Here is a 17282-nt window from a genome sequence, read left to right as displayed (position 1 = left end):
CCTTGCACTGTCTGTCAATGCCACATATTCAGGTTCCTTTCCCCCTCTTCTATCTTTTCCTCAAAATGGTGAGTCGACATTTAAATGCTTTGTATTTTCCCATGACCCCTTTCTGTCCTTTTGCCTTCTGAGCGCTGATGGTGAACACAGAATGACACAGCATAGTGGAAATGGCAACTGAAACACTGGTGGTCTGGAGTCCCAGGGTCTATCTGTGTATGAACTACCGGCTACTTTGACTACATGGGGCCAACATAGTTCATCAGCTGGCTCCATTTTTTTTTTCCTCTGTGTGCTGGGAAAAGCTCCCAGTATCAAGATAAACAACAACAAGAACAACAAAAAGGCAATTTCAGTTCAGTACCGCTGAAATCTATATGAATCAGTTCATTTCAGTTCTATTTGTTGCAAGAAACTATGGCAACTAGACTTAAGGATTCTTACAGCCAATCAGATCCAAGGGAAAGTCTTCAAATAGGTTTCAGTTTGGTGGTTGGATTTCATCTTTTTATTAGGATTTGAGCTCCACCTCACCTGTGGAATAAATGCTTTGTGTGGTGTGCAGGATTCAACAAGCTCAACATTTGGCCTGCTCATGCACACACACACACATTCACACACACGCACACAGAAACAGAAAAACACACACTCACAAACAGTCTACCCCCACCTGCACCTGTGGGCACAGGCTGACTTTAATGCCAGATATGGTTCAGTCTGTGTCACCAAGTGTCTGAAGGTGCCTGTACTCTGCCAAAACCACACTCCCTCAAACACACAGCTGTACACACACAGACACACACATGCACGCACGCACACAAAGACACACGCACTCCCCCCCCACACACACACATTGTGATTCTTCCAAACTCTAATTTCAAAGTCTTGCTCGTCTTGCTTTCTGCTCTATTTGCCTCTCCTCTCCTATCCTCTCCTCCGATATTGTACACCTTCCCAAGGCTAGTTGGCATGGTGACGCTAATGGGATGGCCGTTGCTAGGAGATGCAGAGAGCGGCCAAAAAGAGCATCGTCACGGTGAGAAGAAGGCGATCCCTGGATGGGCTGCTTCCACTGACGCTCTTCTCCAGCTTGGGAATAACAGGATTAAATTCAGCTTGAAAAATAAAAGAGAATGAGAAACTATTAGAACGCAACAACAACAGGAGAGAGACAGAGAGATCTTAATTATAATCATGTCAGATGAGAATTTTTCTGTACTTTTAATCCAAGGTTTTATTATTTGGTCATTCAGACGCCGTCTTTAACATCGGCAGCGCTCCTTATATTAGCTGCAAAATTTCTATGTCTGATCTTAGACCATGTTAAGGACAGTTTTTTCCAACTTTCCGATGTATCACCACTATAACCACATGCCACTTTATTAGGTACAAATGTTCAGCAATTTGTTCATGCAAATATCTAATCTAATAATAATATCTAATCAACCAATCACATGACAACAATTCAAATGCATTTAGGAACATTAGACATGGTCAAGTAGTATTAGGTAGTTTCTTTGTACATTTTGGGCTCCTTAACATCAAATGAGCATCATTTAAACACCACAGCGATCCTAAACATTGCTGCTGGCCTGACAATCCCTTTATGACCACACTGTACATATCTTCTGATGGCTGCTTCCAACAGGATAATATGCCACGTCATAGAGATCAAATCATCTCAAACTGGTTTAATGAACATGAAAAGGAGTTTATTGTACTCAAAGGACCCCAAAATCATAACCTGAAATCCATCTCAATACAGTAGAGCCCCTTTGAGATGTGGTGGAACAGGAGATTCGCATCATGAATAAATGTCAGTGCCTTGTTAAATAGATGCTCTCTAGGCAAAAGAGGTTCAACCCAGTAATACCAAGTGGCTGGAGTACACAATAATACACTAAAATAACAGATAATATAAAATATTAGCAAGAGCCTCTACTAATTGAGACTTCAGCTAAACTTCGGGGTACAAAATTTAGGCACTTTTTCCCCCTCAGGTGACGTGGCTGGGATGTGTTATTCTGTATAGCAAAGTATCACAGGGTGCAGTACCCAAACACACTGAGCCTTTCAGGATTTCTGTTGGTGTGTTTTTAGTTTTAAACAAGCATTGTTATTTCAGCTAACTGCTATCTCTTGTTACCTGGCCTCTGTACCAGGACTACAGCTGGCTTCAAATGGAGCACTTTGTTTTACAGTACACTCCACTGACACAAAACAGTCACAAGTCCTAAAGAAATATCTTGATTTTTGAAACAAGAATACCATGCTTACGCAATCCACAAAGCATAAGTCTGCATTATGTTGTTGTTCAAAGTCTGGCTCTTTGTCTCAGACGACATGTTGCCCATCCCTGTCTTAGATCATCTGACCAGATGCTCCAGGTGGTTTCAAGTCCAAGTTACAAACAAAGAGGTTTTGTACTTTTTCAGCTGGCACCTCTAAGCATCGGAACAGACTACCCGTTCATATCAGATCTGTCCTACATTTTTCCCCTCTAAATCCTCGCTTAAGACCTACCTGTCTGACAGAATTGAGACCCGTATGTAATTGGGTAGGCAATGTAATAAAGCGATTACTCTTTAGATTATCTATTGCCCAGTTGTCTTTTTTCCCTGTGTTTTGGTGGCATACTTCTGCAACACTTTTTTGCTGCTTTGAAGCGTTCTCTATAAATAAAACTCGGCTCATCCTTCAGTGGAACATTTAAAAGCGTTTATCTGGCTTCCTAAATGTGCTATAATCTGGTTTCACAGCACAACTTTTTCTCAAATGTGACAAAAAAAATGATGACAGCCCAAGAGAACAAAAGGCAGCTTTCAGTCTTACTCCCACTGAAATATGGTCAGTCTGCACTAAAAACAACACAAAGACTGCAGCTGTTACCAGACAGCATTCATTGTTCTAATAAGGTGACACATTGCCCATCATACCTGAGACATAAATCTACTGTATGCACTGTAATAGCCCCAATACCCCTGCACTTACACCTGGAAACAGGCTAAAAATAGGTTTCTTGAGGGCAACACACCAAACTTTGATGTCTAGTCAAAGTGAGAAACACATGACCGAGCAGACAGTTTGCTACAAGCCTGCACCTATGAGACACACGCAGGGGCAGACACTCCCTCTGTAGTCATTTGATTAATAAGACTGGAGACCAGACAGGAGCACAATTTTCTGTCTGTACAGAAGGTCCCTGATGCTGATTAGCAACTATTGTGTTTACGGTCTGATGGCATTGAAATAAAGCAGGGCTGCTCTCAGTGTTTCCACTCGTCGCTGTATCTATCTCCAGAATATTTCCAGCTGCTCCGTGGGTCAGACAGGAGAGTAATGACTCTCTGACACCTGGTTTTAGAGATGGGCTTCTCTGGTATGCTTTGCCAGCCAGTCTAATGAGGTCCATGCAGCAGCGGAGCTCAGGTTAAATGCTTTGACCGTGGTGTAACTGAGTATGCAGCTGAGGGGTCAGGACACTGTGCGGCTTCAAACTGTTGTTTTGGTGCTGACTGACAGAGGAATGTGGTTTTGTAGACACCAACAGCAGACGGCAGAGCATCTCGTACAACTGGTTCCAAAGTGAGGCTCTGCTAATCGCCCCATTACACAGAGACACACAGACACTCATAGTCTGCCACTGCTGTTAATAACCGTATAATTATTGGCGTACAAGTTGTTTGTGCAAAGGTCATGTGAGGTGCATTGTGACCTTCTGACATGCTGGGCTGAGCTAAACATACAAACGTCTGCATGTACATATTACAGTGCACAAAAAGCAAGTAGCATCTACCTAATAATTAAGCTCAGACAGCTGTAAGTGTCTATAAATCTGGAAGTCACGAAATGCAGTGTTGTGCAAAAGTCTTGAGCCACCCATCATATTTCCTGGGAAACTTGCCAAGACATTTTTGAAACATGTGTAAACTGAAATGGAAATATAGTATATTAGGCAAAAACAACGTTTTTACAGTTCTAATGAGCTTGAAAATCACCACCTTTATACTTCTACACAGCCTGAATTCTCTGAGACAAGCTTTCCTGTCATTTCTTCAGGAATAGTTTTCCAGGCTTCTTGAAGGACATTCAAAACTCTTCCTTGGATGTTGGCTGCCTTTTCTTCTGTTCTCTGTCAAGATGATCCCACACTGCTTCAATAATGTTGAGGGCTGGGCTCTGGTGAGGCCAATCCATGATTGATGGTGTTCCACTGTGTGTTTTTCTATTTAGGTGTGTGTTTGCAGCACAGGCAGTGTGTTTGGGATCATTCTCGTGCCAATCAGATGCTTTGCAGATGGTATTTAATTTAAATCAAATCAGAATCAGAAATTTCTCATTTGGATTCATCACTCCATCAGACCTGTTGCTCCCATTTTTGTGTAATTTGGCCTTTTCTCCCTGTTTCCCTTCCATAAGCTTCTTTAAGAGTGGCTTCATTACAGCCACTCTTCCACTGAGGCCATTTCTGATGAAGCTTCAGTACAGTAGATGGAACAGCTGAATATCTAGATGCATTTTTCCTGTGTCAGGTCTTTGCATGATTTCCGGATGCTGGTGTAGATACTATTTTAGAGCTGTCACTTGTTTGTCCACCACTTGTCCAGTTTCCTCAGTTTTTTTTACAGAAAGCACTACACACCCGAAAGAGATATTTTATTCTGTCAAACTATATTATCTTTGACATTTTTCATAGACTCAGATAAAGAAATGAAAGGAAATCGTGTGTTTTTGCTACAGGCTGCTAATAATAAAGAGTCTAAAGACGTGCCAACACACAATACTGGTTCATCCCTTGAGTTAAATAAATAAATTGAGTGATTAATAGCTCAGTGATAAAGGACTTAACAAAAAAATCATCTGACATTTCCCTCAGACAGAAAGACTGTACTGAAAATTAGTGAAAAATCAGCCAATGCCCAAAGAAAAACTTTGAAAGACTTTCAGGAAGCCTGGAGAACCATTGCTCACGGCCGCTTTTTAAAAACTGCAAGAAAGTCTCCTTGGAAGCCAAATATAGAGTTGATCGTCAGCTTCAGGAGACGTGAAGAGGAACCTGCTCCGCTTTGCATAAGTGGAAACATTGTAGAGAGAGTGCCCAGCTTTAAAATCCTCGGCACACTCATCTCACACGGACTCTAAACACAACCTCTCGCGTGAAGAAGACACAGAAGCCATTTGACTTCTTAGAAACACTGCAAAGAGCAAACCTGCCCAAACAGCTGCTTGTGTCCTTCTACCACAGCTCGGTGGAGTATACTTAGCCTGGCATCTTGGTGTGGTATGCCAGCTGCACCGAGGCTGACAAGAAAGCTGTTCAGAGAGTCATTAAATCAACATAGAGGACAACCAGCTACCTTCACTCGAGCAGGTCTACAGACAATCAAGGTCCAAACGGCAATCTATCCATCTGTAGCACTCAGAGACAGGCTTCAAATTTCATTGTACTCCCATATAATCAAAAATAAAGGCATTCTATTCTAAAATATAAGAAAATAAGAGTAGCTTTTGCACAGTGCTGTAGCTTAGACTGGATTACGTCTGTCTAATCTGTATTTGTGAAGGAGTGTGTGAGCTAAATCCTCTTTTATACACATTTTATACTACATTATGTTACTGTGGGAGTATAAATCTGACCTTATTCTGTATTTTATGAATACTGAGTAATTTAAAAAGAACTTTTACAGCATTATGCAATTCAGTAGAAACGTCCTGGCATAAATAATTTAAGAGTGACTTTGTTGACACTGTGAGATGTGTTGAGTCTTCTCAGAGCTTATAATTTGTGGCGCTCTTGCATCAGAAAGCCCTCATTAAAGGGGCACTGCAGTGATTTAGTACTGCATTTTTACATAGTACTGAGGCTTCAGAGACGCAGGTTAGAAAAAAAAACAAACACACAAAAACTGTGACCGAGACTGTTACAAGAGCGCCTTTCATCAGATCCCGCCTGACTGGTTCATACACACGTCTTTCATCATAGTCTTTATTTAACAAACATCTCGCAGAGCCTCCGAAGACAATAGTCAACTGTCTGCAAAAGCCGCGCAGCTCTCGCCACGACTAGTAAACAGAGTTTGACATGCTAAATCAGAGGCAGGTTACTTAAAAATAAAGAGCGAACGTTGGCTGTCCAAACAAACGCCACAAACAAACAGCTGTTAGATTGCTGAAGAAATTCAAAAGAAACTGACAGCAGACCGCATGCATGTATGCAAATAATTACGCTTTCCAGGAGTTTAACTGCAAGTAAACAGAATCATTAGCAGTGACATTTGGAAGGGATAAATGGTAAGCTCGAGTTATTCATGTTATTGGGCAAATAATAAATAAAACACATTTTAAATATTTACTTATTTGTTACACTTTGCTCCAGAATGCACTCGACCATCTCGCTTCTGTTTTTCTCGTGTAATCTTAGCTTTGTAAACCAAATATTTAAGGCGTGTTTAAAGGTTGCAATTGTGTTATTCAGCTCTCCCATACACCACAAAAATGCACAAATAGGTTTGCACGTTACAGCAAACGTGTAAGCTTGCCAGATAGAGATCGTTTAAACTGGTTGAGTGCAAACTGTCTCACAACTCTTTCTACAAATTGACCTAAAAAACAGTGACAGGTACTTTCACACCTAAGTCCAGCTAAAACAGTTGTTTTTCACTTTTGGGGCAGTTCGATTGGAGAGGTGTGATCATTCACGTACAGATAGACCCCCCCGCTTTTTTTTTTCTTTTTTTTTTTTTTAGAAAAAAGGTCCTCACAACAATCCGAAATAAGTTTATTTGTGATGAGCACGGGCTCTTGACCTCGATGCAACTACCGGGTGACCTGGAGTTTGAGCTCCTGTAGCCAGGTGTGCTGTAATGTAGCAGGGCTCACAAACTGCCGTCCTAAACACCTGACTTTCCTCTCACCTCTGCTTTGCCAGCTATATCTTAACACCCAGTGGGCTGAACTTTCACACATCCCTTGCAGTGGCACATCATAATTACCTGCTACCTTTTTTCCTCAAAAAGAAACCACAGCATAGGGAGAATTTACAAAATTTACAAACTGCAGGTATGAAAACGTTGATCTGTAACTGTGCTGTCTTCTGATGCCAAGTACCTTAAACACACTGTGCTCATAGGAATAGTAATTGCTACAACAAGCCCCATTAACAAGAACACGCTACAGATTTTTCTACTAATGGCCAGAGCTGATCATCGGATGCAGTAATCTGAGCCAACAGGGTGGGAAAATGAGCGTCCTCCCACTGAAAGCCTTCAGTAATCGCACGGTTGCACGGGGAGCAGCTAGCGCCATTCCATCTGCGTTGTAAATGAGATCTAAATGAAATCTAATGCTAGTGGCCGTATTCAGCAGGGAACCACATTGATTGAAAGGGGAAGGTGCCCAGGAAATAAACTGCGAGGAGAGAAGGGGGGAGAAAGACACGGGTGGGTTCCAATACGCAACATTTGAGTTATTTCAACATTTCTACACACAATAATCAGGCAGATTTGAACTGCGCAGTCTGTGTGAAACTTCAGTAACAGTAATTAAAACTACGATGTGAGGACATCTAACCGGCAGCCAGGAGGACTGAGAGCGAAGGAGGAGAACAGGAAACTGTACCACTTCTTTGTCTTCAGCTCGTTTCGCAGCTCCCTGCTGATCTTCTCACTTCCTCTCACACCACTTGGGTTATCGTATTAATTTAATTGGCAACACAGCACTACAGGTGAAAAAGACCCATAGGGGCTGGGGTAATTTCTTTTCAGCTATTGTGTTAGCCGCTCACTATCAACAGTACAGCTAGAGTGCCATGTCCTCGAGCTGTCTCTATCAGTTTAACACATTAAATGTAGATATTCTTCTGTTGAAATGATCTTTAATGTCCTTTTCCTTCGCATAAAAAATCTGTACATGTGTAGCGAACAGATTTTATTTTGCAATAATCATGTTTTGCATTTACTGTATTAGAAAAGAAAGCAAGGAAGGACCAAGTACTGAGGAAATGTGATAAGAATATATCGTACATATTGTAATATATTGTTGCTAAGTAGCGAATGGGAATTTTTAGCTCTAAAAATTGTTTTGGCATAAAAATATTTCAAACTTTTTTTAATATCACTGTGATAGTGTTAATGAATACCATAAAACCTAAGATAAATATCGCTTCGGGGCGGGAAAAGTATTAAACGAGGGAAAAACTCAATTTCACACATCAAAAGGTGAATAAACTGAGTTTAGGTGGCTTTCTCCTCGACTGCATTGCTACTTGTGCTCTCGGAGGAAAAACGGAAGATGGGAATTAAAAGGCAGAGGCATGAGGAGGGCATAGAGAAAGGAGATGGAGTGAGAGTGAAATAAGATGAAAGAATGATGAGAGGAAAAAGAAGCGAGGGAGCGGTATCTCACAGAAACTCGCATGACCTGCAGCTATTTGCCGCAGCCAGTCATGAGTTTTCTTACGACAATTATTAGAACAAACTGACTTACACGCGTGCGCGCATGCGAGCGCGCGCACACACAAACACTCAGGCACACGGGGAGATTAACAACAACGCAACGCCATATTTTACAAGATACCTTGGAGGAGAGCGTGTGATAGCTAGACAGGATTATGATTGATACCAGCATGCCTGGTTGTGTAACGGCTGCTGGATAGGTAGGCCAAGCTACCTGCATGTTGTTACTGTGTTGCTATGCTGTTGCCACAACACTAAAAATCAACAATATGAACAGGTGATCCCAAAGTCTGTCATTTTTTGATTTACTTCTTCGCTTCTCTCTTAAATCGCTGCCAACAGATTTCACATTATACACACGATCAATTTAATCATATAACTCCAAATCGGAGCAACACAACGACAAACAGGAAGCACTTCCAAACGGGCAGGGGCTATCTGAATACGGGATATCTAAAGAGGCCCCGCTTTTCTGAATGAATTTTATACTTTTTGTTGTAAATTTTCAAGAAACTCTGTGTTCTCTGCTCATCTGGGTGAAAACGGCATGAAATGTGTGAAATTAATATTCATGTCGTTGTTTAGCAGGATCAGCAGCTTGCCAAGCCAGCTGGCGCTGTGAAGTTAACTGCGCTGAATATCATTTCACTTGGTTAGCCACTTTTGATGCTGCACAGTCGCACTGCCATCTATATCAATATCATTGGTCAGCCAGCTGACGCGTTCAAAGAATAATGCTGATGATCTTCTACCATATGCGTTTTTTTTAAAAATTGCAAGCAAATCCAATACAAGCGTGTCGTATCCATGTTTGCAATAATCCACTGCTGAAAATACAGCGAGCAGCATTAATAGGAAGTTGTTATTCCATATTTTCAGTCACTTAATATTTCAGACTAATAACTAATACATTGTTGCTTGTTTATGAATTTATGAACTCTGCTTTAACTTCAATGAGACGTTGAAGGCAAATAATCTGATTTCCTTGATTTGGTACTAAAGTGATCAAAATCAGAGTCTGTCGCTGTTTTTGTGAATCGAGCTGCAACAGACAGATGTGTCTTACACTTCCTGAACTTCCTGTGTGTATTACTCACCAAGCTCATCAATTTTTAGGCCTGGTCTAAGCGTGTAGACTCCATCTGTAGGCCCTGGCTCATCGTCCACATCAGAAGCTGTGTGTGAGAGAGAGAGTGAAAAGTAATTGAGCTGAAAAAAAAGGGAGCAGGGGTTAAACTATTGCTCCAACCAAGAGGACTTTAATTACTTCCAACATGACATCCAATAGAGTGGCATGACAAGGGTGCAGGGTTGAAAAACCCCACAGCATGCCGACTGACAAGCCACAATATCACAAGAAAAGATAGAGAGAGACGGGGAAAAGAGGGAATGTGAGGAGAGGCAGATCAAACTGAAGAGAGTCAGTGTGTGAAAAGGGATGGAGAGTGATGGAGTTGTGGGGGTGAAAGAGGGAGGAGAGGTTAATACTACAAAGGACCGGACAGGCCAGGGATCAAAGTCTGTGTGTGTGTGTGTGTGTGTGTGTGTGTGTGTGTGTGTGTGTGTGTGTGTGTGTGTGTGTGTGTGTGTGTGAAAGTGAGTGAGAGCGGGTCGAGAGATTGAAGGGTGGCAGGAGAGCGGATAACACTACATATACATAGCCACCCACTGACCGCACACGGCAATAAATGGATTCTGACAGGGAGAGAGGGAGGAGGGGTGGAAGAGAGAGGGAGAGGAGTGGAGAGGAAGCAGGAGGGGGTTGAGGGCCTTCAAAGCTGAAGCTGCTCCCTTTTTTTGCTGCTGTAAAGAGAGGGAGAGAGAGAGAAAGTGAAAGAAGAGTGAGACGGGGAAGAAGAGAAAAAAGAGGAGCTGGGACGTGGGGGGCTATGCTGTGAGTGAAAATGCTGCAGGAGACTCAGCAGCAGTATTAATAGCTCTGCCTGTTTTAGGCTGTATTTAGATTGTGTGTGCATCTGTATGCAGAGAGTGTGTGAGTTCGTTGGGAGCCTGGTGCTTTCCAGATGGGCAGAGTGGCCAGATGGGTCCAGGTAAAGCCTGCGAACAAGTCCAAGCATTATAGGTCAAACATCACCCCCCCCCAAACACAAAGCAGGAGACTTACCCGTGGAGCAGCAGACGTACACTCGTAGTCTCAGACAGGCGCGTCCGTGGTGATGAGTGGGCGTGGCTGCACAACAAAATAACACACAATAAATTAAATGCCGTGTGCACTTTTGTTACAGAGCTTGTACTTAAATATAGCCAGAATTAACCGTTTGGGTCACTATTATCATGCATTTGTTAAATAGAAAAACAATCAGCCAGATGTTATGTTACTACTACTTGACTAATCAACCGGCTGGCAATCAGCGACACAAAACAATGACTCGAGAAGGTGGGTAGAATGTTTTATTGCATGCGGCTCACTGTGGTGTATAGTTAAGTGTTGGATTTTTCATGTGAAGCAGTGAGAGCAGTGGTCTGAAAATGTTAGGATGGCACATGATTCTTGTAGATTTGCTCACTTACCTACCAGAATCCTACGTTAATATTACCAAACTCACAAATACACACAAATATGTACAGGAGTAAATGAGTACTGCACCGATTATACAGTCAGTAATATCTGTTTTGGCACTGTTTTATGACAGGCTAAAAGTTCATTATTTATACAGTGGCTTGTTGGCACAAGGTGCTGCAAGTTAATTTGATTAGCAATCAACAAAATGGATGAGCCTGCACGGCTGCAGGGCGATATGATTAAATGTGAGGCTGCAATTTGTCATCCCCATATTACTCGAGGACATGACTTGGATGATCGAGCCGAATATTCAAAGATAAAAGTTATATGTGTAATATTGTAACGAGCAGGGTTTTTTTTAACCTGCTGCTCTGACCTCAATAACATCGTTCTTTAATATTTATATCTAGACATTTACGACATTAGTGAAATTTCTTTTATAAGATATACAGGAGGTTCGATTCCACTCACAGATGTAGTAATACTCCTGGCCGACGTGGAACTCGTAGCCCAGCGAGAAGGCGCTGTAGCGCTGGAACTTCTCGGAGAACTTGATGGGCGCGTGGGGGGCGTGAGGCCGGTTACACTCCCACCGCTTGAAGCCCATCTGGGGATCACAGCTCCTGTAACCGCGGTAGCTGACCATGTAGAGGACGTACTGCTCTCCGGTGCCCACCATGCGCTGGCTGTCGTTGTAATGAGGGCAATAGATGTCCAGGTAGTCGTTGACGTTCACCTGCATTGTGTAGCCCTCCCTACGCAGACTGGACAAGCAGAGAAGCAGCAGAGATTAAATTATTAAACACTCAAAACAGCTACATATAAATATTACTTGAAATTCTGGCACTTTCTGTCATCATTTACATCATTTTTTTGAAATCAGTGCCATTGCAAAGCTGAACAGAGGTGTTGATGAACACACATTTTACACTCTTTATATTATGAGTGCTAATTTTTGAGTATGTTCGTACACAGATGACACAAACAAACATAAACATGCTTTGGGCATTTCCTCAACACTCAGTATCACATACATCACTGCACAGCAGCAGCAGCGATGTAACATCTCAGATCACTGCACGGGATTTTGTCTTTCGGATGCTTTCTGCTTGAACAATCACCGGGCGTAACACAAATCTTTGTTTCAGAGGTATCGAGTTATTAATACCAGTAAGCGGGTGTGTGCTTAAGGGGGCGAGGGTGTGTATTCGTGGCTGCGGGGCTGCTGCATGCAAAGAATGCGGAGCTGGCTCTTCAGAATGGACTCAAGGCCCCAGGGCCACAGCTCCTTCTCCTGGTGTCAGCGCAGCGTTGTCCCCTAACCCCACTGCTCGTACATCAACCTGAGCGCAACGTTGCACTCACGTCAACCGTCAACGTCCCGGCAACGTTTCTTACCCCCCAAAGCTCATATATCAGCGTCAACCCTAAAAAAGATTCAGCTTGACAGGAAGATAAGGTCTGATTCTGTGTCTGGGAGCTTGTGTGCGCGCCTATGTGTGTGTGTAGTTTCTGTGACAAAGTGAAATAGGTTCTTTCCTGACATCCAAAAGCCCCTTTTTTTCTCCCCATCACAGACACGGGCCCATATCTGTGAGACTGAGACAGGCTGCAGTTGTAAATCATGCACACTCCGATGAGCATGTGCGTACACACATCCGCTCTCGTTCACTCAGACGCTCTAGTGGTGACACCATAAAATCACAAGGGGGCAGCAGTGTGTCATCCTCAGCCCGACTCTGCCTCGCTCCCTCTTTGCCAGTTCTAGGTCATGTCTCCAGGGAGATTATTATTCAATTATTAAATGAAGATTGAAACACTGCTCTCAATGTCTCCTTCTCTCCATCACTTCTTACCGCTCTCTTTAAATCCATCCTGAATTTCTTTTTTCTCTGACCTCTTCATTTTTCTCTCATCTCTTTCTTTCAGAGCAACCTAAGACTAATTGTTCGACATTCATCCTTTACTCCTTTTGCCTCGTCTCCTATCCACCCCTCTCACTTTCACTCACTGCATCACTTAATAGCCTGCAGAGGAGATTTACTTTTTCTGGCATTAGTGGTAGAAAAATGCAGAAAATGCTTTAAGGGAACTATATTTATAGTGAATGCAAAAGAGAGAGACATGGAAAGCAAGCGAGAAAGGACTCGAGTGAGCGATGAGTTTGGTTCCACTAGGGAGGTGTGAATGCAAATTGAGTAGAAGAGGAGTGAAAGCCAGAATAGAGCAGACAAAGAAAAAAGAAAAAAAAGAAGCAGCAATTGGCGAGTTTTATGATACCAAAGAAAAGCAAGTTTTGAAAGATGAAGTGATAATGGCAGAAAATAAAGTGAGAGAAAATGAGGGGGAGGGCATCTCAGGGCATCTTGAATAATCTGAAAGCAAATCACTCCTCCAAGATAAAAGATGCCACAGGATTCCCACTGTGTATGTCCTGGTTTGGTGTGTAGTAGGTACGAATGAGCATTTCTCCGAGCGTACAGCGCTGCGATTTGCCAGCCATTTATTTGATATCTTGACATCTTTAGGAGCCCCATCTCTGACACGCACACATGTACGCACATAAAATCCTACATAAGTGACTTAACAGCAAAACCAATCTTATATAAAAGTGGCATCAGATCATATAATAGCCTTTGTTTCACGCCGTGGATAATCGGAAAATCAGACCAATTTCAGAGTGAGATTAAAGAGCAGATAGAGCATTGAGGGGGCTTGCATGATATATCATGCCTGCAGTCTTATTCATATATCACAATAATTATACGGCTCTTGCATAAGCAGAAAGACTGATTGCATTAAACAAAAATGATCCAAATTCTGAACTATACACAAGGATTTTTTTATTATTATTACTCGATTAATGACCAACTACGTGACACAGAAGACACGAAAAGCTGAAGAAAAAAAAGCAAAAACCACGCACAATAAATGCAATGTGGCATTTTGAACAATTTTAACAACACAATCAGATTTCATTATATGTTGCTCATATAATAAAAAATACAGTGTGTTTGAATATTTGCTTTAAATGTAGTTATGAATTATGTGAACTGAGACTCTCTCATCAGAAGAATGACCCCGATGAATTTGACAAGTTGAGATAAATTTTAATCAGAAAATATGCAGGTAATAAAAACGAGCCAATAAAGCATGTTTTGGTTTTACTCGAGTGCGTTACACAGTAAGGCATTTTTACATTTTAGTCGATGCATATGTCAGTAAATATAGAAACGTTTCAGTATAAAGCAGTTCAGTTTAACTACGGCTCAAAAGATGTCCAATAATGTGGCCAACAAATAAACAAAAAGCTTTTAAGCTATAATTTACTGCATGAGTGCGACACTGCATTAGAATCCTGGGTCAGCATTTCCAGTATATGCAAGACGCTGTTAAAATGCTTTGCTCACTATATTTTTAACCATAATGGTACACACTAATGTACTCATGTTTTTAGAGAAATGTGTTAATTCTTCTATAAAACACTTTTTTTATTCATTTTTATTTACCAACAAAAAGTCGACTCACAGTTACTGAAATATTGACGACTATCATTCATGTACCAAAACATTCTTTTGAGCAAAGAAGCTGCGATAGTCACGTACCAGCCATATTGTTCCTGCCGTCTGCTTCAAGTCCAAAGAAAATGCAATAAATATTTTAATTTTAAAAACAGATTTCCCTGAGAGTCGTGAGCGAAAGTCGCTCTGGCTGAGAAGACTATCACAAAATGTTCAGCCTCATTTTGGAATTTTCTTTTATTCCTCTCTATGATACCGGAGTTTATTAGATCGTAACGCTTCCTGAAATTCCAAACAAAGAGAGACGCAGCGATACAGCCCAGCAGGTTATGAAAAGTCAGAATGTGCTGCTTGCTGATGCTGCCTCCTGATGCCTCAGTTTCCTTTTGTGTTGAGGCACCACTAATTTCCTCTCTTACAAGTGATACCTGGCTAGGTGACGCTGATAACAGCCAGAGACCTGATGGGACATTTCATCGGCCTGAGCAAAAGTTTCCAAGAGCAAAAGATCACTTGTATACAGATCCGCCAGAGAGATGGAGCGATGGAAAGACGGAGAGAAAGATGAGAAGATTTATAGCATGAGACGAGGGGTAGTTGGGGTTAAAAACAGCAGACTCTAGCAACCAGAGAGCCAAGGGTGATAGCTGGAGGGAGTGAGAGCGAGCAACAGCTAAGAGCAAGATCAAAGTGGGCCTGGATCAATGTCACTACTGTAAAATCACATCACAGAGTGTGAGGGAGATACAGAGAGAGAGAGAGAGAGAGAGAGTATGTTGCCTATATAAATCAGTCATAGGCAACATAATGCCACAGAGTTACCCTCTATCTACTTATTATCTGTGTGGACTGTTGGAGCATCATATATCAATAAAGCACTTGACAGTAAGCGCCATCGTTCCTTTTTGTAACAAGAGCTAGTGGGACTGGCTTACTGTGCTCTTCTGTTGGTTACATGGAAGATTTTGTGGACAGCGGAGGACAATAAGGATAGGTAGAAGCTCAAATATTTAATTCAGCGAGAGGGTCTCCCCCTTAGGACCATGTTTTTTGTGAGAACAGCACATTGGTCAATATGCTGCATAGTGTATGGCACATCTATGTGATTCCCATTACGTGGGATACGTGTCCAGGCATAGCTCCACTATTTCACTGTACCAGCAGTGTTTGATTAACTGCTGAAAATGCTCTCATTTGTTACAATTATTCTAATGCAGGGTATTTTAAACAAGGGATGGTGTGAAAGCTCGCTGATGCCCCGGCTAAGGTGGAAAATGTTACTTATTAAGCATATTTTTCTTATGGCTTATTAAACCTTGCCATGACAGGTAAGCAAATGTGGGAGAACGTTACTTTGTAGCAAATTTTAAAATAAAAGCTCAATTTCAGCAGTGGGCTTGAAAATTGCCATGGAAACAAAAGGAAAGACATTAAAAAACACAATGTAACAGTTAGCAAACATTGTTTCTGGGAATAAACTGTCTTTTTTACTGAAGACACTTTGCCACGTTACAATTAGTTGTACATAGATATATAAAAAAGAATAAAAAAAGAAGAAATCAAAGAATATAAAAGTAATGCTGCTTTGTTTTAGTGTTCTTAGGCTGTGGATCGCCTGGTTTACCATCACGCTATTACAGAAGTTTGTGGCGCTGTCATTACAGTTGTTCTATTAGTCACACCAGTGTTTTTTCTGACATGATTTTATACACCAAGTCAAAATGCTTGCTGCGAAGAAGGCCATCTGATTGATTTTTCCTTATTAGGGGAATCAGATTTACTTTTAGAGATATCTCTGAAAATGCAACCATGACAGACGCACAGTAATTTGGAGACGTTACATTCTGCCCCTTTCAAAACTATGATAGTGTCAAGATAGTTAAAGAAAGGCCAAGTCTGGCTGTAACAAACTTTCCCTCAGTAACTCTGACTCACTTAGTTTCTGAACTAGAGCTTTTGAACTTTAATACAACATGCTCAATCCGTTTGCTATAAATGACACAAAATGTAACATTGTGGGTTCATGTCAAATACATCACACTCATTTGAATATCCGTCGATGTGTACACATGGTAGAAAATTTTTCAGAATAAAAGTTGAGCCGACTTCACGGATGTTACCTCAACTTTGTGAATGTTGTCTGAATGTCCTTGTTAAACTTCCTGGAAAGAAAGAGTTTGTTTTCTCCTACTCTATATCGATTAGATCAAATTTCACTGGGGGGATAACCTCATGTTTTGCTTGGATTCTACCAACTTGGTAATACATGCTGGGGGTTAGCTGAAGCCACAGTAAATACTTCAAATAAGGGTTTACAGTTTTTAAATTCTTTGGCAACTCTTACTCTTACAATGTACTCTGGAGTCCACTGTCTAAGCTCTCATTTGTTAACCTTGGGTGGACATCCCAGACCATCGGGAGTTCAGTACCAAAATTTGGCAAAGATGTACATCTTAAGTTTCCTGATGGTTATCAGTGTAAAACATTTTAATGTCATCATGTTGCCAACATCCACCTAGCAATGGATGAGTTAAATGACCTGTCTTTTTTTTTTTTTAGCTTTTATGCACCTATAATGCCTTGAACAAAAGAATTATATAACTTTTATCATACACCATTTAATTTATATCCACAAAAGTTAAATTATACCTTATATAATATGCCATAAAGCTCCCTGGCAAACAATTAGTAGCAGAAGAAAATGACCTGTGTTTACCTTTTATTACCTACGACACTATTGGTTTATTTCATCACAATAACATCTCATTTATAGCCACAAAACTT

General features: G+C 41.3%; 1 protein-coding gene across 1 annotated transcript in view; it reads right to left on the bottom strand.

The window, feature by feature from the left end:
* Positions 1 to 979: 979 nt before the first annotated feature.
* efna3b (ephrin-A3b) overlaps positions 980 to 17282 on the bottom strand; it is a 69366-nt gene continuing 53063 nt past the window's right edge. The window contains exons 4-7 of the mRNA XM_004541273.5: positions 11449 to 11741; positions 10579 to 10644; positions 9551 to 9628; positions 980 to 1115 (exon numbers count right to left, since the gene is read on the bottom strand). Of these exons, the coding sequence (XP_004541330.2) occupies positions 997 to 1115; positions 9551 to 9628; positions 10579 to 10644; positions 11449 to 11741 (556 nt within the window). The 3' untranslated portion in view covers positions 980 to 996. The remainder of the gene's footprint in view (positions 1116 to 9550; positions 9629 to 10578; positions 10645 to 11448; positions 11742 to 17282) is intronic.

This window comes from Maylandia zebra, linkage group LG11 (assembly GCF_041146795.1).
Source record: "Maylandia zebra isolate NMK-2024a linkage group LG11, Mzebra_GT3a, whole genome shotgun sequence".
NCBI lineage: Eukaryota > Metazoa > Chordata > Actinopteri > Cichliformes > Cichlidae > Maylandia > Maylandia zebra.
The sequence above is the reverse complement of the archived record's forward strand: the minus strand, read 5'-3'. Positions and strand labels throughout refer to the sequence as shown.